The sequence below is a fragment of the Parasteatoda tepidariorum genome, chromosome 9 (assembly GCF_982258835.1).
Source record: "Parasteatoda tepidariorum strain Cologne lab strain chromosome 9, Ptep-v5.0, whole genome shotgun sequence".
Lineage (NCBI taxonomy): Eukaryota > Metazoa > Arthropoda > Arachnida > Araneae > Theridiidae > Parasteatoda > Parasteatoda tepidariorum.
The window spans coordinates 45,508,400-45,536,041 of NC_141763.1; the positions used below are offsets into that span (position 1 = coordinate 45,508,400).

General features: G+C 28.9%; 1 protein-coding gene across 2 annotated transcripts; it reads left to right on the top strand.

Moving 5' to 3' along the window:
• Positions 1-6,631: 6,631 nt before the first annotated feature.
• On the top strand, positions 6,632-27,551 carry LOC107456161 (amine oxidase [flavin-containing]). Of its 2 annotated transcripts, none has more exons than XM_087151710.1 (15): positions 6,632-6,760; positions 10,808-10,909; positions 12,944-13,038; positions 13,133-13,270; positions 15,113-15,220; positions 17,164-17,255; positions 18,216-18,357; positions 19,101-19,161; positions 19,660-19,754; positions 21,318-21,477; positions 22,427-22,526; positions 23,256-23,367; positions 25,765-25,862; positions 25,973-26,147; positions 27,333-27,551. In XM_087151710.1, the coding sequence occupies exons 2-15, from the start codon at positions 10,870-10,872 to the stop codon at positions 27,459-27,461; spliced, it is 1,545 nt and encodes a 514-aa protein (XP_087007836.1). In that variant the 5' UTR covers positions 6,632-6,760; positions 10,808-10,869; the 3' UTR covers positions 27,462-27,551. The 2 variants fall into 2 exon arrangements, with proteins under 2 accessions (XP_087007836.1, XP_087007837.1); XM_087151711.1 differs by lacking the exon at positions 6,632-6,760 and adding an exon at positions 9,948-10,259.
• The last annotated feature ends 91 nt before the right edge of the window (positions 27,552-27,642 follow it).

Genomic DNA, 27,642 nt, shown 5'->3' on the forward strand with positions numbered 1-27,642 from the left:
AACGGATGGGAATATTTTGTGTTTCAGAAATTCGGTTTTTAAACATGATAGAAAAATTTGAAAAATAAAATGAAAATAATAATTAAAGGGTCGGGCTTTCAGCCGGCTTCCTAAATTTTGAGGGTTGAGAAAAAAGCATATTTATTCACATAAAGTAGAGAATATTCTAATATTCACATAATTAGAGCTCTGCAGCCACACTATAAAAATTACGGTAAAAAATAACGGTCATCATGGTACCGGTACTTTTTACCGTAAAATCCATTTTTACAGGAACATGTTGCGGAACAAAAAATATAATACACAGTAATAATTACCGTAAAATCGCTGAATCACTCTAATTAAATAAATATTGCTATAAAAACTAACGTTTAATATTTTACGGTAAAATGGATTTTACAATAAAATGGTTTTTACAGGTGATGCTCCCAAAGTGCCTTTACTTTATACCGTAATTTGATTCGGAATTTTTTATAGAGGCGAAAATTCGAAACACTCGTATAATGTGAATTTTAACTTATCCATTTTATCGAAAGTCAATTTATTACATCATTTATCTAGATGTTGATACTTTACAATTCATTTAATATTTTTACTGTTTCGTCACAATTTACTGTTTTATGTTTTATGCATATGTGAGTAATGTTTCGAAAAATAGCCAAAATCTAAAGTTATGAAGCATTCTGTAAGAATCTATCTTTTTCATCTTTTAAGAAAACAATTTACTTCATACTACAAAATCATTCGCCCATTGTAATTAGTAAATTATTGATAAACATATTCATTATTTAAAATAAATATTCATTGATATTCAATATTCCTTGATATCAAATTAATAAATATTCATTGATATTAAATTAATATTCATTGGTTTAAAATAAATATATAATATACATAATATTGCGAAAAGCAAAATCTATTTACTATGAAACTTTTAAATTAGATTTAAACTGTGTTTTAAAATAAATCAAAAAGTAATTTCGGAAACAAAGTGTTAAATTTTGAATCAAAACATTTATTATAATAAGATTTGTACACATCAAAACATTTTTTAAAGTAAAAATGCATAATTTGTTCAATGTACATAGTTTCCAGTATAGTTTTATGGTTAATTAAAAATAAACACCAATTATAAGGATTTTTAAAGTTACAGAAATTCATTTTAAAATGAAGCGTTAATTTATACAGAATATATACAAATTATACCTTTTGTTGGTGATTTTAAATGTTTAATTACGCATTAAAGATGTTTTTCATTAGAAAACAATACAATCAGGTGATCAAATTAAATTTGGATACTGGTGACTTTTTTGATGATCGGCAGCTTTAAATAATAAATTTAGTTTAAAATTTTAAACTTACCGTTATATGTGATAGTTAAGTATAAAGAAGAGCTTCACTTTAAAAACATATCAAATGCGTTGTGTGAAACGGTGCACTCAGATGTATAACATCTTACCAAAGTCAAAATTACTCCTTAAGTCATCTAATGAAACGAAAAATTCCAGAGAGATTGTAAGTCTATGTTTGTTTTATGAAATTAAATAACTCTATCTATACACTACAATTTTCAGGAAGAATTTTCTATTAGGTTGAATACTCTTACTTGAATACTCCTTCAAAAATGCTACGTCACCGCAGTAGATAATTAACTTAAAACTAATGAACTATGGGTTTCTCAATATTGTCGCTATATTGACAGGAATTAAATGTAAGAACGCGTCAAGAAGTGATACACTTGCTGCAAGACAGAACTGTACCCCGCTAAAACTGGTGATAGTTTTCTGTTTCTTTTATCAGTTAGTCATTACAATACATTTAAAGTTAAGCGAACAAAATTAACTATTAGTATCGTTAAAAGTGACATTGTTTGAAGGAGTGGTTCACTTAATGTGAAACAGAAATAAATATGTGATTAGAACCGGCAATAGTTTTTCTTTCAGTGTCATCGGAATTTAAAATATTAACCTTCATTTAAAAAGTATGTGAACGGAATTAATAATTAGGATTATTGCCAGTAAAGGCATTGAAAAAATTTATGACACAATTTATATACGACCCCAAAGCCCTTTCGAATTGAAAAAGCACTGTGTTAATTATTTTTTTTTTCATACAAAGTGTTCTGTGATGACTACTCTTAATGTATATTTTTAGAATCCTTGTCAAAAATGAAGTCAAAAAGGTATGCTCATTAGGAGTTGTAAATAAATATTCAAAGCGAGGAAAAAGCAAAATGAGGTATTTGTGGTTGAAAACATTAAAACCTGTTTGATTACTGGAGTTACAGAAAAGGGGATTAATATAATAGGTATATATTAGCAGCACATCCACGTTTCATTAAATAATTAAACTAGTTCTGACGTTTTTCATCCCGGCTTTATGACTAATAATTCGTCAAATTTTTAAAGCTTTTCTGCAGTTTTCAAGCATGAATATTAATTTGCAGTCTCTAATGTGTACACTTTTTAACCTTTTTTAATAAGAGTTCTATAAATATGTATCAAGACACAACTTTCACAATAACATATGAAACTATGTGCAATAATATTTAGTTGTTATAAAAAGTTAACAAAGCAGGTGGTTAACAAAAAAACAATTAAAACAGAAAAAATCCTGAAAAATATAGCTTTTGTAGGCTCTTAACTTTTGAAAAAATTTCCTCCAACCAGAAATTTGAATCAATATGATATTAGTTTAAGAGTCACTTGCTAAATCTTTTGCAGTTATTCCTTATGGATTTATAAATAGGGAAATGTAATTTTTTTTACAGAAATTTGAATAGTTTATTTTTAAATGAATAATTATAATTTTTATCGATTATAAAAGAGTATTAGAATTGTTTCCATTCAAAAATTAAATGTGTTTCAAAAAGCATTATGCATATACTTGTTTTGAAATTTCTTTCTCTTCTTCTCATTGGCACGACAGTCCAGGATGGGCCTTGGCCTTTTCAACAAGCCTATGCCAAGAAATTTCTTTACTCATTACTAAATTCAATTATATTCTCTCTAAACACTCATGCATCAAAATTTCAAGCAATTTCTTTTCATTTGAAAATTTTGTTAAAGAATACAGAATGAATGCCGCTTGGTGAATTTGAAATTTCGAATTTCTCATTCTTTTAAATCGCTCATATATTATTCTCCTTGCATTTTTTAGCAACTTTGGCACGTGTTGAACCATCTACACGTGTTACTTATATTCGAAATTTATTCAGCATTCAAAATAAGCACGTTCAGCATTCGAAATTTACGCTTACGAATTAATTTGCTGTCGCTTTCAAATGAGACCAAATTAAACCATATCACCCTAATTCTTTAATTTGATTACACAATACTATGGATCTTGATCCAGAACTTAATTTAATTAAGCCCCTTATTATATTTTAACACCCTGCAAGATTATAGCAAGCTTGCCAGTAACGGCACAACGTGAATACCTTTTTGTGAGTCGATACTTTAACTTCATTGAAAAGTCTTAAACAAACTTAATTAACTATTAGAGTTGGATTCTGTGCTAGACAATTTGGCAATTTATTATTTTCTTTAGCTCTTTATTATGTTATATCTAATTTGCCCGCTACGGTTCAATATTGTATCGATTATATAGAGCAGTGTTTTCCAAAGTGTAGTACGCGTACCCCCAGGGGTACGGGAACAGTTTAGCGGGGGTACGCTTTCTTATGCAAAATATCTTGCAACAAACGAAAATTTCAAAACATTTTATTTAAAAACAAAGCTAGCCATAAAAATTTACGATTACGTATTTTTCTATTGGCTTTTTTTTTGGAGAGTTGACAGTTAATAATTAGTAGTGTCAACATCCAGTTGTGATTTTTAACTTTAATGCAATTTTTTATAGTAAAAATGCATTCATTTTTTTATTAGTGGTAGTGGAGTTACGAAAAATTTAGAAAGGGTACATAAATGTCATAAGTTTGGGAAACACTGATATAGAGAGACCATGCTTTGACTTCAATTTAAAAAAAAACATTAAGCAAGCATAACATGTGGGTTTTGAACCTGCACTAGTCAATTTAACACCTTATTATATAACAGCAAATTTGCACATTGCAGTTCAACGTGAAATTTTCTGAGAGTCTACTTTGACTCTGAGAGATCCTTAAACAAACTTATTTAGCACTTTGAGTAGGATGATGCACGACTTAATTTGAAACCTTATTATGTCTAATGTTATGACAAATGCACATTAATGTTCAAATTTGAGTCGATTAATCTGAGAGTTCATGCTTTGATTTTATTGAACAAAAGCCCAGAACAAACTTAATAACGCGAGAATGATTTCGATCATGCCAGACTCAATTTAACACCTTATTAGATTATAGCAAATTTGTATGTTATAATTCAACTATTTATTGATTTTTCTGAGAATCCATGCTTTGACTTCTTTGAACAAAAGACTTAAACAAATAAAATTAACGCGAGGATGATTTTGATCCTGCACGAGTCAATTTAACATCTTATTATATTTTGAACTTTTATTATATTACAGCAAATTTGCACATTACAATTCAACATAGAATTTTCTGAGAGTTTGTACTTTGGCTTCGTTGAAAATCCTTAAACGAACTTAATTAACACTTTAAGTAAGATGCTGCACAAATTAATTTAAAACCTTATTATATTTATAACATCTTTTAATGTTGTGACAAATTTTCATGTTAATATTCCAATTTGTGTCGATTAATCTGAGAGTCCATGTTTTGATTTCATTAAACAAAACCCTTAAACAAACGCAATTAACTCGTGAATGATTTTGATCCTGCACGAGTCAATTTAACACTTTATTAGATTCTAACACCTTATTGGAATACAGTAAATTTACATGTTATAGTTCCACTTTTTATTGATTTTTCTGAGAGTTCATGCTTTGACTTTTTTGAACAAAGCCTTAAACAAACTGCATTAACACGTGGAGTTTGATCCTGCACAAGTCAAAAATTAAGAAACGATAAAACTATGTGATAACAAAAAGATTATGGAACAAACTTTTGCTGATAGTTTAAGAAATGATAAACATCTCGATTGTTCTACTTGTCTAGTACTTTATCTAAGAATAAATATGTCACATTTGACTGACCTTATAATTTGATAATATATTTTATAGAATTATTAATTTTGACGCAAAACTTTACAAATAAAATGAAAGAAATTTAGTTCAGTTTATCACTTGAAAATTGATAAAAACGATCGGTAATTATAGAGTCAATATAGTGAAAAATGAAGATTTGTATATAAAGATTTATAAGATTCGCCATGTATATTATAAGCCTTTATTCATTTTTCTACGACGTTTTTTTATTTATTTATTTTTCAATTTTTTAATCAAAACGTTTGCATACAGTTTTATATGTTTGCATATATTTTTGAATATATCGAGTTTTCAAATTCGATTAATAGTTTTTTCGGAGCTATTTTAAGATATCTTTACTCTCATTTTTTTTACAATACAGAGAGATTTGTGTGACTCTTTTCAATCATTGCCATTTAGTTATTCCAAAATTAGTTTACGCAAAGCCGTGTGATTTTCTGACTTTTCCTAATCTGACTCTATTTAAAGCTTTATTATTAGCTGCATTTGTGATGCAAAGGGGCCTGAGTGAATCGTCTCATTTATTGTTCTTCAATAATTCTGAAAATAATTTACGCAAAGCTGTGTAATTTTCGTATTTTTCATAATAAGAAGCTATTTAACACTTTGAATGCCATGGGGGTCACCGGTGACCCCCATGGCCAAGATTATTAGAAACACATAATTCGAGTAAATTTTAAATTTTTTTATATTATTATCGTTACTAAAATGGTTTGAAGAAATTAATGCAATGTAGAACACACAAAAATAGTTTTATTTATATACACAGAGTTGCCAACTTGCTCCGGACAGCGAATAAATATTTTCAAGTGGTAGTTTATTAATTGTGATTCTTGGTTTAATAAATTCAATTTAGTAGATTTTTATCTACCACTATTTCTAAACAATTCGTAGGCTTATATAATTCCCCACTTTTTTCAGATACGTCATGCTAAACTTTTTAAAAAACTAGCAAAATCTTTTTAATATTTTCAAATTTAGTTTGTAGTTATTTACTGTGTGGCCAGACGGGCAAGTCATGTAAAATTAGCGTGGCATTCAATGTGTCAAAGCTCTAGTATTAGCTGCATTTTTTATGAAGAGGGAACTGTGCGGCTCTTCTTATTTATTCTTAATAAGTAATTCCGAAACTAATTTACGCAAAGCCATGTAATTCCGATTTTTTCATAACATGACTCTATATAAGTGCTTGTCAAAGCTTTTAGGTTTCAGCATCATAGGAGGGAAAATATTGAAACTTTTACATAGAATGACGTCAGAGACCAGAGTGGCCCTTCAGATATTTTGCAATATTACGGAAAAGCTTATCGTTTTTTGCAACCGCTATAACACATCTTTAAAACATTAAATCGAAATTTTGATATATCATCTGTAAATGTGTCTATTTAATATGTCGACTTTACCGGGAATAAGGAACTTCACAGAAGAGCTGCGTGTTTCATCGTATTATCAAAAAAATGCAGCTAAAACAAACCAGCTGAGTATTGTGTAAACAGGTAAGCCAGCACTCTAAAAGAGTAGTAAATAAAAGGTTACGAAATGAAATAATGCTTGCTACTCACATCCGTATGGCAGCAAATGTGTTTCAAATAAAGTGAGGGTTTATTGATTGTTTCAAAAACTGTTAAAAAAAATGAAAATGAAGCAGGTTAGTGTCACAAAATTTTCAATTTCAATAGTTAAAAAATTGTGTATTTCAGTTTATTTTTTTTAAATCTATAATTACTACCTTTTATAAAGAGTAGAAACTCAACAACTTGATCTACAATATTTTACTGTAATTAAAAAGGTCACAATATTCAATTTTATCAGACATTTTCATTAACTAAATAGAAAAATAAAATCTTATGCAATTCTAGTGAACAAACTTCTACTATACCTATTAAATTATTTTTTTTATTATATTTAATATTTTAAACGCATATTTTAAATCTATATTTAAAAAATCTAAGAAGAATCACATTGCTCCCTTTCGTCTTTACCGGAAGCCGTCTTTTTGGGGAAGTGATTTTCAGTTTTTCTATAGTATAAAAATAGTATAATGGTATAAAAATATTTGTAGGGCTGGAAAGATTAAAAACAATATAGGACGACGATGGTTTATGTTTTTCGGCATTTATTAAAATCGTGTTCTCTTTTATTTAACCTATTTATTTTGAATCCTTATTTTAATTAGGAGTCGAGATTTTGCAGAGATATTAGAGAAAATACAAATGTATTTTTATTTTAATTTTTAAAATTTTCAACAGCCTCTGTGCTACATGAAGAAGTTGTAGAAATGTTTTTAAATAATATAGCCAATCTGTCTTTATTTAACTTCTATATATTACTTAAAATATCTTGCCTTTTTAAAAAAAATTTCAGTGATTCATATACATTTTTATTTATAAACTTTTCACAAATTTCATTAGCTATACTATAGAATGCGATTAAAAATGTCTAAGAAAGGTTTTAAGGTCTCATGTACACTTTACATGTCATTTTTACCTCTTAATATTTTTTTAAGTATTCTTCATTGTTAGATTCTAAAATCACGGTAAAATAGCCGGCTGCAGTATATCCATCCAATTAGAGCTTTTCTTTATGATTTTGAAATCGTTTACAATGATAAAATTCAAAAAAAAAACGGGAATATAAAACTATACGGTTTTGTAACCATTTACGACTAGTAAGGTTTTGAATTTAACTGGACATTTGAATTAGATTATATTTTGCATTTCATTAGATAAAGAGCATTGGAATTAAGTTGTGGTTGAGCTGTGTTTTAACAAATGAAACATGGAATGTGGCTTTATTCGTTTGTCTGGTGGTGCCATCTATCGGGAGAGGTAGAAAATACTAACCTTTTTGTTAAGCAACTTTGTGGAGCTACCATCTATGCGTATATGAAAGTTTCGTATTCAAATAGTCCAGGATCTCCAGTAGCAAAGCGCAAGATTTCATGTATTGAAGAAATTGGAAGAAGTAGTGTAATGTCAACGCTGATATTTGAGTCCCATGTGTAGGAAATAATGAAATTAACAGATTAGCCATCGTGGCTAAAGTATGTACCCATCTGCAAGAAACTAAGCAATTTCATAAGGCAGACTTAATTGAAGAAGATAAAATACAGGTTCTTTAACCCTATCAAATGAAGTCACTAAACGATTTTTCGCACAGTTAACAGTTTCAGTAATATCTTTTTATGGCTATTTGGCTGTTTTTGTTGAATATGGTAAAATAGCAATTAAATAAATTGTTACTAAACCATTTTTTTACTAGAAATTTCTAACAGTGTTTATAGTGAAGACTTCCTTCGCTAAGAATTTCAGTTTAGATAAGTTTGGAGAAAACGCAAAAAAAAGCATCTAGAGTTTTTTTAAATTTTTATAAAATTTCCATATACATCTGCAATATATTTTTAAGAATACGATTTTAAACAATACCAGTAGTCATTTGAAATATTTGATTGAGTTATTCCTAATAAATAAAAAAGCTAAAACTCTGTCAAAAATGGTCATTAGAAATAAAATGTATTTAGAATTTCGATAACGTGTTAAAAGAGCTCCATAATTCAGTTCTTTCTCATTCTGATAGAGATGCCATACTCTTTTTAAAAATTACATTCATCAAATCCTGTGATTTGATTAAAATATTAATTATTTAATTTAAAAACTAGTGTTTCTAGTATAAATTTAAAAAATTATATTATAGTCATCCATTTAGATATAAAAAAGATTATATTCATTCATTTAAGTAAATTCATTCAATTTTTTCATTCATTAATTCATTCAATTTTTTTTGTCACCGTCGTTGAACAGAGGACCTAATTTTTGGGTTTACGACTACTAATATTCAACTTGGTAGCCTAATAACTTTGAACCCAATCCAGAAGACAAGGGAACTCCTGGATCAAATTTTGGGAGAAATTTTGTCTCCGTGAAGGACTTTTTTGATGGACCTAACCCGCATTTGCGTTACATGGAGACGAAAGCCACGAGAACATCCCACGGTTAGCCTGACGGCACAGGGACTCTACCCCATGATCCGTTTACCGCTAAGGATATTTCACGTCAGCTTTGTGGTCGGTTCAAGATGGATGCGGATTCATATTGACCAGCCATCTCAGGGATTCGAACCCGGTTCACCTTATTAGATGGTGAATGCTCTATCCCCTGAGCCGTAGAGGCTCTAATTCATTCAATTCATTCATTCATTAATTCATTCATTCATTCATTCATTCATATACAGAGATTAAAAATATTAATTTTTCTTACCTTCTCCCACTTCTATCAGCAAAGTCGTTTGTAAACTTCTTATTTAATCTTGCCGTTTAGCGCATAAGGCATCCAGCCTATACTTTTACATGGCACCCCGTCTTTGAGTTCGGATCTGACTTCCTCTAATCCTTTCAATTTTACTCTTTTAAAATCCGCCTTCATTTATCTCTGCGAAGTCATTCCAGGTCTTTCCCTTTTTCTTTTCCCACCAGGGGCCCAATAAAGATAAACATGTACTAATTTTTCTCTTTGAATTCTCAGTAAGTGACCCGTCCTTTTCCTCCTACTCTTACACTCTAAAATATGGATACTCAAATATCACGAAACTTTCGCCGTTTTTGATTATACCGTTTCCTGGTATATGATCCGAGCAAAAATCTCGTCAGAAGGATCAAAATAACTATCGTTACTTCTTCGATATTACGAGTTTCGTCAAGATCAAAAAATATTTCGTCATTTTATTTTATTTTTTTACAAAAAACAACAACTTCGTGGTGACTAATGTATCTAACTTTTTTAAGAATCACTTTATCGTGAGTCTCGCCCTAACAACACAAGAAGGACAGATAGAACAGAGAGATAAGTTACACCCATGCCCGAAGCGGGATTCGAACCGGAATTCTTCCTGCCATCGCCTTTAACCAGCATACAGGCCTCTTACTCATCACTTAATTCATCACTTTATTTTTGATCGTGAAGTTTTCATCTTAGTTTTGTCATTCTAGTTAATAATCTCCCACAATGCACTACGATGAAGTTTCTCGCGTTGAGGAAACATTTTCGCCATATATTTGAGAGTTCGTGTTTTGTGACAAATCACGTAATTTCGTGACGAAATGATTCTCAAAATTAAGGAAATACAGTTCAATGATTTCTGAATCTTCAAAAGTGAGAGTTTTATTTCTAATAATGTACTAACTTCCTCTTTTATTGATGTTCGGCTCACTTTTTCTAATATTCTTTCGTTCCTAATTTGAACAGGACAAAAGTATTTTGAAAATTTTTTTGAGACAATTATTTTGAAAAATTTCAAGTTTTGGACTTCCTAAGACATCGTGTCTCTGAGCCATATCATGAAAATTCATTTTTCTTATATCTATTTTATTATTGCTTTTTTTTTCTTAATAAGGAATGAGATTAAGCTCATTTCTTTTAAATAAACAGATAAATTATTTATTAGTCGAGCTATAATAAGTTCTGTTTAATATATTTTTAGAAATTCCGAACAAAAATTCCTAAAATCAAAACGGATTAAAGATATGATAATAGGTTATCGGTTGGTGATAAGAAAACTGCTATTAGAGAAACAAACTTAACAGAAATGTAATCTTTCATGCAGATCTTTGTTGGAGCTTTAGCTATAGAATAGCTATAATTTGCTTGTTTTTTTAGACATTTGAATTAATTTGTATTCATTTGTATAATTGTATTTTTAGACTTAGTATTCGAAATCAACCTGACGAGATTACTGGCATTAAATACAACTTGAATACAAACAATGGATTCAACTGTAATAGTTATTGGAGCAGGTCTTAGCGGTGAGTCTTTTATATCTTTCATTATTTATATTCAGATAATTGATATAATTATTTTTTATTTTTAAATTTTTAAAAATAAATTAACTGTATGCCTTAACTTACACTGCTGGAATTATGATTCTAATATTACGGAAAAATTACCGTAAGCAGTCTGCCCATCTAATTCATCTCAATGTTTACGGTTAGAAATATTTTTACCTTTACGATTTTGAAACCTTTTACAACTGATATGGTAAAAAAAAACCGTGAGAACAAAACTATATGGCTTTTTCTCATTATAATTATAATTATAAATTATTGATTTCTTATATATATTTCTTAATTATAAATAATAAATAATTAAGAAATATATATAAGAAATAATTAAAAAAATATATATTAAAAAGCCGGAAAACAAAAAAAATTGAAAAGATATCCATCAGCTCACACGATTATATCTGCAAAAAGTAGCGCTTTCTAATATTGTATCTATATAGCCAAAGTAAAATATATCAATACAATAGTGTGAGTAGTACTCAAAAATTTGAAACTAAATAGAGCCCATTAAATAATAAATATATATCACGCAAAAAAACAGAAAATAAAATCTAAAGAAAAAATTAATTGCTAAAATAAAACAAATAAATATTATTAACTTCTGAAGTTATAATTCCTGCATAATATTGTTCATAACATTAAAATCTATCGTTTTTCACAAACTACATACATTGCAAAAAATTCTGAATTGTTATGCTACTAAAATTAGGTATTATTAGGTTTTCTAGATTTTAATATAATTAATTTTAAAAAATTGTATTTTATTGACACATTATACCAAATCTAAATATCTAAACAAAGGTTATTCCTTATTAAAGTGAATATAACTAGACCGTAATATTTTTTTTCTTCTTGTGCTAGAAATCATTTGTCTCGTGAAAAATTTCAGACAATTCAAAGCGGAAAGTTTCTGTGAAAATAAAAAAAAATATATTCACCGAAAAGTTAGAATAACCTTACAAGAATGAAGAAAGTAAAAATCTTTAAATTATGTTCCAGTTCTTATACATTAAGCCTTTTCTGAGTCGGAAACACTCCGTTACAACACTACTAGAACACTAAATAATAAGACGAGATCGAAAGTGCACGGGAAATCGAACCCCGGCCGAAGACGTGGCATGTGAAGCCTCTACCCACCTCTGTCGTTACTCTGTTGACAAGAACATTGTTTAGATGCGTTTTAAACGAAAACTTACTTAATTTTACAGATATTCCTGTTTTTATCCCTGTATCTCAATGGAAATTTTTTTACTGCGCAATTATCCAGTTATTATAATAATATTTCTTAAAAACTATTTTAGACATACTACAAGAAGATACAACGCTGTAAGAAATTTCGGATCAAATTAAGGTAAAAAGTATCGGCCACTCAGGATGCCAATACTTTTTCCCGTTAAATCCATTTTTATCGTAACATTTTTCAGAACAAAAATCTGATATATCATAATTTTTACTTTAATTCCCTGGCAGACCGGCCTGTGTAGGGGGCAGGGAACTGTCCTTGCATCAGAAAGGTTCTGGGTTCGAATCCCGGGTAAGGCATGGATGTTCTTTCCTTCTCTGTACCATCTGTCCTCACAGTGGGAGCGACGCTGGCCCACCTAATATGGTGCCCCTGAAAGAGAGGCCAACAAAATCGCCCTGTATATGCATGAATTGACGGATGTTAACACAGGTGGGCGTTGAAAAAAAAAACTTTAATTCCCTGACGTAAAATTTCACAATATTATAATGTGTAATTAAAATTCCTAAATTACTGTATGTTTTAAGAAATATTTACTGTAAAATCACTGATTAATTGTAAATCAATAAATATTACTGTAAGAATTATGGAAAGGAATTTTATGTTAAAAATGGATTTTACGGATGATGCATTACAAGGTGCTTTTCAATGTAATTTAATTCGGAATTTTTTACGGTGTATATGAATAATAACATTCACTGGAGAACCTTGGCATTAGCCAGACATCTGTCTAGCAATTGTTATTATTAATCCAGGTCTAAGTGCAGCTAAACTTTTGAAGGAATCTGACATCAATGTGATTGTTTTGGAGGCACGTGATCGAGTAGGAGGTCGCACTCTGACAAAATATGTAATATGTTTTGCAATCTACATTGATTTTTTTAATTTACTATTAACTTAATTCCTTAATTGTTCGATCGTTTTACAATAACTTTTAACTACAGGATCCCAAAGTTGGTTACGTAGATTTAGGTGGTGCTTATGTTGGTCCAACACAGAACCGAGTTTTTCGAATGGCAAAAGAGCTTGGTATTGAAAACTATAAAGTAAATGAAGTTGAAGATGTAGTTCTTTACAAAAATGTAAGTTTACATTGTTTGTTTCCTAATAAATTATCAAATTTTGACCGTATAAGTTTTAATTGCAATAAAACGTAATATATAATATAATAAGTCGTATAATAATTTAATCGTTAAAGTATTAGAATCAATCGTTAAAATTTTAGATTTATGTTTGATTAATATATTAGATATAGAATATTAGATTATTCTTAGAATCGTTAAATTTTAGATTTATATTAGATTAAAATATTAGATTTAGAATATTCTTAGAATCGTTAAAGTTTAGATTTATGTTAGATTAAAATACTAGATTAAAATATTAGAATTAGAATATTCTTAAAATCATTAAAGTTTAGATTTATGTTAGATTAAAATACTAGATAAAAATATTGGACTAAATATTATATTTGGAATATTCTTAGAATTGTTAAAGTTTAGATTTATGTTAGATTAAAATACTAGATTAAAATAATGGATTTAGAATATTCTTAGAATCGTTAAAGTTTAGATTTATGTTAGATTAAAATATTAGATTAAAATATTAGATATAGAATATTCTTAGAATCGTTGAAGTTTAGATTAATGTTAGATTAAAATACTGGATTAAAATATTAGATTAAATATTAGATTTAGAATATTCTTAGAATCGTTAAAGTTTAGATTTATGTTAGATTAAAATACAAGATTAAAATATTGGATTTCAAATATTAGATTACACTTAGAATCGTTAAATTTTAGATTTTTATTAGATTAGAATATTAGATTTAGAATATTAGCTTATTCTTAGAAACATTAAATTTTAGATTTAAAATTGATTTATAATGCGTAAATGGAGCAAGCTATTTCCGGATGTTTTATAATCATGGACCTTAATGAACTGTTTTAGATTTCTTGTCAAGAAAGAAGTCTGCGTAGAAGTATGCATATTACTATTCGCAAATGTATAACATAAAAACAAAAATATTACCGAATGCTGACGAATCATTACTGAGGAAGGCCGGGTTAAAAATTTTAAACTAGAGTGGTTGCCGTATGAAACTTGGAAGTTTTTTTCCACACGAAGAAGAAATTCTGATAAAATTACAGTACTGCATGGTAATGACATTTATCGTTTAAAAAAACATAATTTTAGTTGTAAAAACCAAAACAAACAGTATTTTAACCATTTATTTGGTAATTTTTCAGTCCTGGTAACGGTTTACCGAAAATTCTGGTTTTCAAATTTACACTTCTTATTGCCACATATTTAGTAAAAAATTCATATTTTAAAAGTAATTTTGACCAAATAAATGATTTTCAAGCCATGCTTTAAGGAAGCATGATAAAATTACCGAACTTTACCACATTTACCAAATTTTATCGCCTATTATAAAATCTTATTTAATTTTGCCAAAATTATTACCAATGCTCTTCGGTAAAAATTGCCGAGCATTTTTGTGTTCCCATAGAACCAGAAATACAGTTAATCTTACCATATTCTGCAAGTTTTGAAGATACTTTTTTTCTCGGTGTAGTTATCACTTCTCACATCCTCTCAGTTTCTTTCAGCAAACAAGGATGCTTTGATGTCTTAAATCCCGCCTTCTTCATAAGGTTTTAATAACAATTTTTTTCCTCGCTTACATATTAATTTGCAACCCTCAATATACAAGTATTTTTACTTCAAGTATGGCAAGGTTTCAAAAAATATACATTAAGAGAGGTAATTAAGGAACACCTTGCACATCTCACCATTAAATTTCCGAAAAATAATTATTATCATGATTGCGTTTGTAAGTACTGTACATTTATCATTATCAAATTTACCACCGTTAAATTATTTATCAATCCCATTGTTTCCCATTTGCTTTCTTATCCTTTCAGGGTGAAAGAAAACGATTTAAAGACTACGAAGAATTGAGACACAAGAATCCTTTTGTAGAAATGGATATTAATAACGTTCTATGGTTAATAGATGAAAAGGGAAAACAAGTGGGTATTAGTATAACTTTTTTCAACAATTGATTAAAATAAATTAATGTGAACTCAGAAAGACATGACATTGATATATGCCATGAAACAGTGTAAGCATGATATGAGAGTTAAACGATGCGCTAACTTTCAATAAGTGATTTTTAAACTTTAAAATATAATTAAATCACGTTGAAAATATTTAAATACCATTTTTTTAAACTAAAATATGTTTCCTCAGTTTCAATTTTATAACTATCAAAACTGTAAATGATACATAACTTAAGAGAAATAAAAATTCATGCATAATTTGAAATTCGTTGTTTTAATATCTTTTACCGTATCTTTACACTTAGTTTCTTCAAATGCAAAATAATTCTGAAATGTATAACTTTTTTTCCTCAATGCATTGAAACTAATATATCACAATTAAAAGATTTTTTTATTAATCTGATCATATTGTTAACTCATTAATAAAGACGAAACTATAGAACACTAAATTCTCAATTTCGTATCAATATTTAGCTAACATATAGACACGAAATATCTATAACCATAAAACAAATTAACTTTCATTGAGTGATTCATTAATCTTCAAAATATAATCAAATAACGTAAAAAAGTTTTTAATACAATTTTTTTTTAACTAAAACATATATCATTAGGTTCATTTGTTACTTTCAAAACTATAAGCGATGCATAGTCTGAATAAAAATAGCACGCATGAATTTTATTTCTCTGTTTTCATATTATGATATCATCTTCACAATTAGTTTCTTCAAGGATACAATACTTCCAAAACCCATAACTTTCTTACTCAATACACTTAAATTGATTTATCACCAAGAATGTTAAAAAAAATTTTATTGATCTTAAATTATTAACTTATGATTTACTCCAAAATTATACAACATTAAATTTTCAATTTCGTATTCATATTTAGTTTGTAAGTACAGTATTTATTTAACAGTATTTACAAATTGAAATCAATACATCTAGTTCTCAAGAATAAGAGTACTAAATGAAGAAAAATATTTTAGATAGTAATAATAAACATAATTTATTAAATGGATTACTTTACAACTTTAGGTTTTGATATAAGCTACCCTACTACTGGTATTATTTAATAACAAGGATTTATGTAATTAGCACTAAGTCAAATTAAGTTTAACTTATTTTTTTCAAACTGATTTGAAATACCATAACTTTCTGTTCGCCATAATGATTATGTAACAATTTCAAGAAAAGTGATTGATTTTAGCAACTCAAAAATGATGTTGTTGTTGATACTAATGACACTTGGACAAGCCAAAATCGCCACTCATTGACCTTTTGCAAATTAAGAAAGGAATGTGCGACTTTCATTTGATAAGAGAGTACCACAAGGGTGAAAATACGTCTTAGCTCAGAACCCCACGTATAGATAGCACCATCACTCATGCGAGAGACCACTTCCTCAATTTAGACATAGATCTGAAGGGGAAGGAAATTTGTGCTCAGCAACCGACATCAGTACTTTCGATTCCACAGATTTTACGAGCACGTGTATCGCATATACTTGGTGGATCTTAGTGGAGTCCAGGATCGAACCCCGGCCTTAATGGAGTCCCTAAAAATCCTAATTCAGATCAAATTTCACCCTGAAAACAAAGTTACATTTATTAACTAGTTAAATAATATTTTTACATTTTTTTCCAAAAGAACTATATTTTAACGATTTATAATTTTTTTTATAGAATTTTTCCATTTACGTTACTATGACAATCGAAGATATTATGTAGGAAAATACAATATTAGCAGAAAGGGATTTTTAACAAAATTAGAGAATGTCAGAATTCTACATCAATTAGAGCAGTAACCATTGGATTTGCCAACTAAATTTACACTCCAAATGTGTAAAAAAACAAAAAATTCAAACATATTAGTTAAAATAAACATTTAAAGATTTTAATTTTTATCTTCAGATACCATCAGCAGCCCCATGGAAAGCACCAAAGTCAAACGAATGGGATACTATGACGTTTCAGGAATTCCTAAAGAAAAAATGTTGGACAAAGTAAGAACACTTATTTACATTAACAATGATTTATCTTTTACCACCAACGATAAACAGCCTATTCATGTAGGGAAGTTACGCGAAATGTCTAGCTACTTAGATTTATAAATTAGAAACCAACTCAGACAAGGAAACTCTTTTATCCAATTTCGAGAGATGAATGAAATTTATAATTTATTTATTTATTATTTATTCATGATTCAAGAAAGTTTCATTATTTTCATTTATAATAAAAAATAAATTATTTATAATATGTTATAAAAATTTATTTATTATATAATACATGCTATAATGTGGATAAACATTGTCGTATACAATTTGTTTATTTTATAAGGAAATGTTCACCCAACATTACCTTATATAATAAACTCTTTGAAATCACTATTTGTTCTGAACCCAAATCAAAAGGCAAAGATAGTAGAGCATCGGATTTTACCAACGCCTCCTTAAAGAGAGAAGGCCTTCGCACTGGTTACTATAAACGAAATTTGATCCTTAAGAGTCAGAACGTTGTGACACCTGTCTTATGTCTTTCCCACTGTGCAGTTTTGTAGCTCGAATTTAGTGATATCTTTCTTAATTCCCCCCACTGCTCAATTTATGTTTGTTCCTTCGGACCATAACAGTGATCCGCGCGAAGGCCTTCTCTAGAAGGTGCTGAATTAACATACCTCCATTGAAGAATTTTTCAATTAAATTACCCCACACCTGCTATAGATGGAGGAGAAAAAACGAAGAACTTATGGGATTTGAACAACATTTGTCTATATGTTACAGATGAACTAGCATAAATATGGCCCTTAAAAACACGATCTTCAATAAACCATATTTGTTTCTAACAAAGAGCATCTGCATTTACTTAATAAAGCATTTTTGCTTAGGAACATTTTCAATCCCTGAACTTTATAAATAAAACAGTATTAAACTTACTAATATGCCTTTTTATTATTTTCTCACTAGAGAAGCAGTTCAATATTTCAAAAACTACATAAATGGACTTACAGCCACAGATTCCTATGAAGCCTCACTCTTGAGTTTTCTATGGTATATTAAGCAGTGCGGTGGATCTAAACGAATATTTGCTACTACAAACGGCGCTCAAGTAAGATATCCACAGTGTTCCGTAATCACCGCCTTTAATATATGTTTTCTAGAATATTTATACAAAATGGGAGAATAAAATTTAACTGACTAAAGCTCGCACTCTACTATTTTAATGGGAATAAGTAGCTCCTTTTAACGCTTTTTAATTTCTTTCAACAATCCGAATTTGATGTTTTCAATCCAACCTTTACTATAATTGAGCCAACCTTTACGATAATTATTCGTTAAATTTTGAATAGGCGTTTTTCATGTAATTTTGAGATCTCAATTGCTGTTGTTTTATTTCGTTTTTTAATCCGAAATTATAAAAATATATTTTAACGACAAGAAAATATTCAACTCATCCAGTGGTTGTCTTTATTCATAATTCTTGGAATGAAATTCTGTATTTAAATTAAGATAGGATATATTTCATGATACGTTTGTAATGACATATTTTTCTTATAAATCAATGCAGTAAAAAACTTTATACATTTGATTAAGAAAACATGAAACAGAAAAATTTTAAAAATTGTGCCAAGTTAATGATTTTTCGAGGAAAAAGAATTTTAAGGAATTATTTCTAAATTTGTTGCCAGTTGGCTTAATAATAAATTAATCTATTTTATTTGTTCTCCCAGCCCTGTTTTCTTGAACACAAAACTGTTTTTTAAAGTAATGAAAATAATAAAAAATCCTAATAGTAATACTTATAGCCCTAAACATATTAGTTAAGTGAGTTTATTTTGTTTCTACGTTTAGGAACGAAAGATCAAAGGTGGATCCCAGAAATTAAGCTTAAAATTAGCTGAAAGATTAGGAGGTAAGTTTTTTAAATTTAATCAGAATTTTCTAACACTTTCCATTATTTTCAACCAAATTTATCAGAATATGTTTCAATATAATCTGACAAACAACTTTTTTTTTTCCTTTTTAAAAATAAGCTTATTTGCACCAAGCATGTATAAAAACAATATTCGTCTTATTTCATACACTTTTATTTAAGGATTAAGAAAATCTCCTTCAAAATTATGTTATTGAATGACTTGAGGATTCTTTCAATGCAACGCAAATATTTACTCAATAATTTTTTACCCTCTGCGGATGATATAATAGTAATGTTTTAGTTAAAAACATGGGTAATACGTAAAGATTCGGAAAATAGAAAAAGTATTATAATAGTAAGTGTTTAAATAGCTTAAAGTGAAATTGATATGAAAATTAGTTATTGATGTTAATTTTTAAAAAAAGTATTTAAATGTATGTTTTTACAAAATTTAGTTAGTTTTCTATTTATTTATTTTATTAATTATTTTTTAAGATTCAGTTGTGAAGAAAAATAGTCCTGTAACAGGAATAAATCAAGAATCTGAAAATTTTGTTGCTGTGACTACTTTAGATGGAAAACAATATAAAGTAAGTAAACAAAATCAATTCTCTCTCCCATAAAAAGAAACACGCACTCATAATTTTTTCTTAAAATTTATACATTTTTACAATTAATTTTCTACAATGTGAATTTTCTGAACTAAAAATGCCCTTTATAATAACATAAAAACTTAGTTACAGTCGATTAAGTAAAACTTTTACGGTGATCTACTGATCAACAGTTCTTTTTTATATTAATCATTACAGGAATCATTTCATAAACAAATTTGTAAAAATATTTTTTCCGAAGTTAAACAACACCTTTCTCTAACTTACACATTGTTACGTGTCATAATAACTTTAGCGTGAAATGTTATTCAATTTACTTTTGACTAGAAAACTATGCAAAAAGTTGTTTATAGTCCCAAAATACAGAAAATAAATTGTTACGTCAATTATTTAACATTAATTTCAGCGACTTTGTTGGATAGAAAAAATAGTCTATTAATTTACGAATTTATTAGTTAAAAAATTTATTAATTGGATCAGAATTGATTATTTGTGTCGTGAAATTTACTAATATTAGAGTTGCGGCAATGTAATGATAAGCCCCACATCATCAAAATATGACATTTTTACATCAAACTTAATTTGGTATTGTTTTCAGATATAATTAACAAGTTATCATAATATCCGCTAGATACCAGCACAATACATAAAAGCATCTAATTGCCTGGAAGTCATGATGTGTTTGAACTTGGGTCAATATCATAATAAGCCAAGCTGTAAAATGTGGCTTATCAGATATTACCTCAAGCCCTGAAATTATAAACTTATCAAATCATTTCTTTCATTGAGATCAAAATAATAGCTATTCTAGACAAAATACGTGATCCTAGCCATGTAAAATAACTGCAGCAAACTTACAGCAGTTATGAAAATAGCATATTATTCGCAAAAAAGCAATATTTCGTACGATGGCGGAGGCTTCGAGAAACAGTCTTAAAAGTTTGGGTCAATATCATGACAAGTCAATTCGTAAAATATCGTGATATTGCCCCATATAAATTTATTTATCATCTCTTTCATTTAGATCAAAATAATATTTATTCTAGACAAAATACGTGATCCTAGGCATGTAAAATAACTATAGCAAACTTACAGTAGTTGTGAAAATAGCATATTATTCGCAAAAAGTAATATTTCATATGATGACGGAGCCTTCGGAAAAAAAACCTTATAAACTTGGGACAATATGATGACAAGTCAATCAGCAAAATATGGCTTATCGTGATATTGCCCCAAGCCCTTAAATTATAAATTTATCAAATCATCTCTTTCATTTAGATCAAAATAATATCTATTCTGGGCAAAATACGTGATCCTAGCCATGTAAAATAACTGTAGCAAACTTACAGCAGCTATGAAAATAGCATATTATTCGCAAAAAGTAATATTCCGTATGATGACGGAGCCTTCGAAAAACAGTCTTAAAAGCTTGGGTCACTATCATGACAAGCCTATCTGTACAATGTGGCTTATCGTGATATTGCCCCAAGCCCTAAAATTATAAATTTATCTAACTATCTATTTCATTAATATCTATTCTAGACAAAATACGTGATCCTAGCCATGCCTCCAACACTGCAGATGAAAATTCACTTCACACCTTCTCTGCCACCCTTGCGCAACCAATTGATGCAACGAATGCCCATGGGAACGGTGATGAAAGCCGTATTCTACTATGAAACTACATTTTGGAGAGAGAAAGGTATTAGTCCCCTTTTTTTCTTGGTATTTGAAACATTTTAAAAATAAGAATTTAAAATATATTAATCTTAAAATTTAAAATCCTGCAGATAGGTTAAATAGACGACCTTTCAATGGAAAAACATATTAATTAATTGCTTATTGGTAAGAAAATTGGGTACATATGGTTATCCGTAAATCAACATGGAAGAAAAAAAAAATTATAATTAGTTGCTTATTAAGTTAGTATGGAAGAAGTATATATAAACACTTTTCTGCCTAAAGTGAACACTTAGTCAATGTTAAGTAGTTTAAATATTAGTTATTTCCATTTAAGAAAAATAAAACAAATAAAAGAGATAGAGAATTTATAATTTGTTTGATAATAGCCACCTTGCAACAAAACACACACTTAAGGTACCTCTTCAGAGTCTGTGTTAATCTACGGAGAATTGCATGTTATCTTCATTCAGAAAATAACTAATTAATATTTTGAATCTTTTTTACTTCATTTTATTCTTTAAAATGAATTTTATTGAACCAAATAATCAAATTTTAAGTTTGTTAATATTTTTTAAAAAGACAACTCGGATAAAATTTAAATATACTTACAATCTTAAAATTTAAAATCTTGTATATAGATCCAGTTGGCGATATTTCAATGAATAAAAATGAAGCAAAAATATTCAAATATATTAATCAGTTGATTATTTAGTAGGAAAATTGCGTTCATATAATTATCCGTAAATCAATAAGGAAGAAAAAATTTAAAAAATTTTAATTCGTTGCTTATTAAGTTAACATGAAAGAAGTACAATTCCTTTTTCTGTCTAAAATGGACATTCTGTCAATGTTAAGTAGTCAGTAAAATTATGTAAATAGTAAGTGAAAACCATATTTTTACTTTGTGTATCGGTCATTGTTAATTTTGCAGCTGAAAAAAATGTCATAAATATGTTTTAATTTTGAAGGTCTTTGTGGGTCAACTTTAATTCATGCTGGTGAGCAACACCCAATGTATATGACATACGATGACACGAAACCAGATGGAAGTCATCCAGCTATTGTAGGGTATGTAATTAGTTGCTGCTTTGAGCAATAGCTTAAAGGGGGAAAAACCTAATTAAACATATTTTGTTAAAAATACGCTTACCTATTACCTAATACGTTTACCTATTTTTTATAACTTTACACTGTAAAAAATTCCAGATTAAATTACGGAATAAAGTATGCATCAGTCGTAAAATCCTTTTTTACCGTAAAATATTCTATCGTAATTTTACAGTAATATGTATTTAATTAGTACTTCGGTGATTTTACAGTAATTATTACTGTAAAAATTACAGTATATTAGATATTTTTGATTCGTAACATGTTCCGGTAAAATGGATTTTACGGTAAAAGTACCAGCACCCTGAGAGCCGATAATTTTTACCGAAATTTTGTACAGTGTTATTTCTTACAGATTGCTTCAAAAGCACATATTGAAACTGACTCAGCATTAAATCATTTACCGCTGCTTTAAATTTCACCTTTGTTCAATGTGTACTTCCGACTTACTATAATTTAGCACCAAATGGTGCAGTTTTCAATTTAAAACTCAGTAAGCAAATGTTCGTATCTCTTAAAGCATATTAAATTTGTTACCATCAATTTAGGTTTGACCATATTGAATTTGTTCGAACTAAGAAGTAAAAACTGGAGTGGTCGTTACACCTCTACTTATTTTCGGACAAAAACTTTAAAATTTCTTTTCATTACTTAATTTTACACATCATTTAATCTTTATCTTATTTTCAGCTTTATTTTGACAGATAAATGTAGACGGTTTTGTCAATTAAACGCTGAAGAACGAAAACATATTCTCGTTCACAGTTTAGCGGATGTGCTGGGATGCAGAGAAGCATTAACAGTAAGTTTTTAAGTATTAAATTTTTAAAAAAAAATTTATACAAATGCAAATGTGTTTATAGTAATTTCACATCATTATTTTCGTAAGTTTTGCAAAATTTAATAATCAAATCGCCTACTTGGCCTATCCAAGTAATGGATTTTATACAATACTCCTTAACTTTCATCTCAGTTAAAGAAGTTGAAAGGGAATTGCAATCTTCGAATTCATGAAGGCCCCAAAACGGTAATATTCGAAAAAAGTTTAATACTTATTATAATGCAATTATGAAATTTTTGTAACCTTTCATAAATTATAAAATTTAATTAGAATAATTTCAACCCTTGTTTCAGGCTTGTTTCCTATTTTATCACATAAAGGACATAAGAAAACACAGCAGCTATCTCCAGATTTCTTGAAGTCCCACACACACAAAAATTCATACAAATCAAAATTATAATTTTAGAAGAAAGGATTAATTCAAAAAAATTTTCTTGGTTTCTTAAACATTACCTTTAAACACAACATCACTCACTTCTAAGATCCGCTATTGTTGTGTAGATAAAATATAAAAATTAAACAATTGTATAAAATCTGCCAAACTATAAGAGAATTTTAAGTTGTTCGTTTTTAGAAATGTGTTACAATTATGAAACTGCAATAATATTTTTATTAAAAGGTTGAATTTAGCAGAAAATATTTCTGCTATTACTCACGCACGTGAAGTACCAAACGCACGTGAGGTACCAAAAATTTTAGAAAATGCTTTGAAGCTAGTTTATACCGATATTGTATTGTCTTTTCTTTTTTTCACTTCTGCATTTTATTTAACCGGCGATAAAAAGCTAACCCAATTCTGAGTTTCCGTACACTCGCAGTTTTGAGCCTAACCCAGAACACAAACAAAACTCCTGGATAAGGCATCCGGACAAACTAGTCCACGTGGAGGACATTTTTTTTATAGAAGAAACCCATATTTCCGTTATGTGGGCAGGAAAACCACGAAAAACTCCCACGATTAGTCCGACGACAAGAGAACTCGAACACATTATCCGTCTACCTCAGAGGACATTTTACGTCGGCACTGTGATCGATTTGATGTGGCAGAATTCGTATCAACCAGCCACCGCTCAAATTTGAACCTGGGTCACCTCATTGGGAGGTGAACGCTCTACACCCCGAGCCACCGCGGCTCTTCCAGTATGCATTTTATTTTATAATCGTCGTTGAACAGCTGATCCAATTTTGGGTTTACAACTACTGATGTTCAAATCCATAGCCTTGTAATTTTAAACCCAATCCAGAAGACAAGGAAACTTCTGGATCAAGTATTAGGAGAATTTGCCTTCATGGAGAACTTTTTCATGTAATAACTCGCATTTGCGTTACATGGGGAGGAAAACCACCCACGGTTAGCCCGACGGCAAGGGGACTCTTAACCCATGATCCGTCTACCACTAAGGATATTTTACGTCAGCACTGTGATCGGTGCACGCAGAGTGCGGAATTCGAATCGACCAGCTATGGCTGGGATTCGAACCCAATTCATCTCATTGGGAAGCGAACGCTCTATCCCCTGTGCCACCACGGCTCCCATTATGCATTATTATTTTTGTAACAAAAACTTTTATTCCTTTTTCATTACTTTCTGATATATCTAATCTTAAAAATCCTTTTCCATGCCGATAATGGATCCAGAAAAATGAAATTGGAAAAAGAAAAAAAGAGAGATCAAATTTCAACAATACGGGGGAAAATCTGAATTAATTCATTTACAAAAAGAACGGAATTGGAAGAAAAAAGAGAGAGATCATATTTTAAAAATACATGGTGCGAAGCCAAATTTTTCAACAAAAATAAGCACCTTTTAAGTACATTTTAAGCACTCAAAAAATATTTTTAATCACTTTCCAAAAAAAAATCGTAATTAGGATCAGTGCAGTAATAAAAAGTATTTTTTCATCGGTTAAAGTTCTTAATTTATAAACATAAAATTCAAAAACATTTTCAAAAACTTTTCAAAATCATGATAAAACAACTAATAAATTCTAATAAATATTGCAGAGAAAACTGCGAAAATCATGCATTTTTTGTGATTTAGAACGACAATCGAAATGACAAAGAAAAAATCTCTTTTTAAAAATTAGAAAATTAAGTACTTTTTACAAACCTTGAATAAAAAAAAATCACCTTAAAAGGTTTTTAAAACACATGAATCTAAAATAAGCTCCTTAAACACTTTTTAAAAACGCTACGCACCCTGTAAAATAGAGAAATCTGAGGTCCTAAGTAGTTCATTCTACTAATTGCACCGCACAATTGAAACTATTTGTAGGGCCCCCAAAAAATATAGCAACGGTACTTTTTCGGTGCATTAATCTATTTGAACTAGACTAAATAGGAATTTTCTTTCAACAGCCCATCCACTATGAAGAGAAGAACTGGATGGAAGAGCAATATTCTGGTGGATGCTACACCGCCATATATCCTCCTGGTTTTTTCACGAGATACGGAAGGTATTTCATCCTTCGAAAATTCTCTTCAGTGGAAACTGAAACACTAGTTTGTTTTCAATTTTTGTTTTCAATTTTTGTTTAAATCATAGACAATGCTTTTTTTTTTTCAGTATCTTACGTACGCCTGTGGATAGGCTGTACTTTGCAGGCACAGAAACAGCCGTAGAATGGTCAGGCTACATGGAAGGAGCCATTGAAGCCGGAGAACGATCAGCACGTGAAATACTTCACAAGTTGCAAAAAATTAGAGCAGATGAAATATGGCAAAAAGAACCAGAATCAGAGGTAAATGAACCAAAAATTAAAGTCTCGAAAATTAGAAAAATACATAATAACCTAATTTGTAAGAAACAATATTTTGATCAGCAAAGGAATTTCTTTTTTCCTTTCATTGGATAACTAACAGGGTAAAAAAATTCACGTGTTTAATAACTAAATATGATTATTTGCAAATGAATTTCAAATATAAAATAATATAGATATTTGTAAAATATGATAGTTATGCAGTTATCTATTAAAAATAAGCTTTTAAAACAAAATGTCAGGAACTTCTTTTATTGCCTTGTGAAACAGTAAATTAAATTTCATGTCTGATAAAGTAGTAAGATTTCTCCCAAGGAACTCCAAACATTTATTTTATTCAATATTTTATTTTTAATTTTGTAGTTGAAATCGCCAGCAAGTCCTAAATGTTATAAATTTATAATTTTTTCTCTCAATCGTTGCTTAAAACAGGATAGTAATCAAAACACTGTTCAGGGCCTGATTTTTGACCAATAATTATTCAATCAATAGTAATCAAAGCTGAATTTTATTGGGGGGGGGGGGAAATACCACCTAAATCTCCTTAATGAATCAATTTATTAACAATAATAATAAAAAGATAAAAAAAATAATTACTTCGGTGTAAAATGCAAAAATTACAAAAATTAATGAAAAGTAAATGATTCAAAGTGCTTTGTTTGCAATAATGTTCCTCATTATTATTCTGTTAAAACTGCTATTAGATTTTAACAAATTAAATACATTGCAACTAATTTTTTTTAACTGAAATATCCAATTTAATAAAAATTAGATATTTTAGTTTAATTGCTTTTGTAGCTTAAAAAAAAGCTCCAAAGAAAAACCCACACATTTTGTCAGGGATTTTAGAAAAAAAAATTTATTATTTCTTAAAACAAATTAAAAAAACAATAACAATTAATATAAAAAAATCCAACATTTAGAAATATTTTAATTTAATAAATTTATAGCAAATTTAAAAAATAATTATATGTGGGAATGCACATCTGGGAACTGCAGAAATATTTCAGTGCTCAGACAGAGCAATCAAACTCCCATTTAACTCTTTAAAACTCTTCTCAAATTTCTTAATTTTTATTATTAAACTTTTTTTTGTTTTCATGTGTTATCTTACGTCTGGCTCAATATACCAAAGACCAACCTCTAAATATATATTTTCACTTGCAGGATGTAATTGCTTATCCTTTTGAGACGAGCATCACTGAAAGATTCACACCATCTGTCAGTGGTTTCATTTTAGGATTGACGATTTTAATATTGATTGGAGCAATTGTGTTTTCTTTAATGAATGGATAAAATTTGAAAACATTTCACAGATAATTACTTTTTACGAATTGTATCCGAGATTATAATATATCCTATCCATAATAAAATCCATTTGAAAAATTAAGCTCATAAGACAAATAAAGTAGCCTCCCCCTTCCTTGAGAAATCAAGAAAAGAATTGTTCAGGTTGAAACTGGAGGTGGATCTGTTA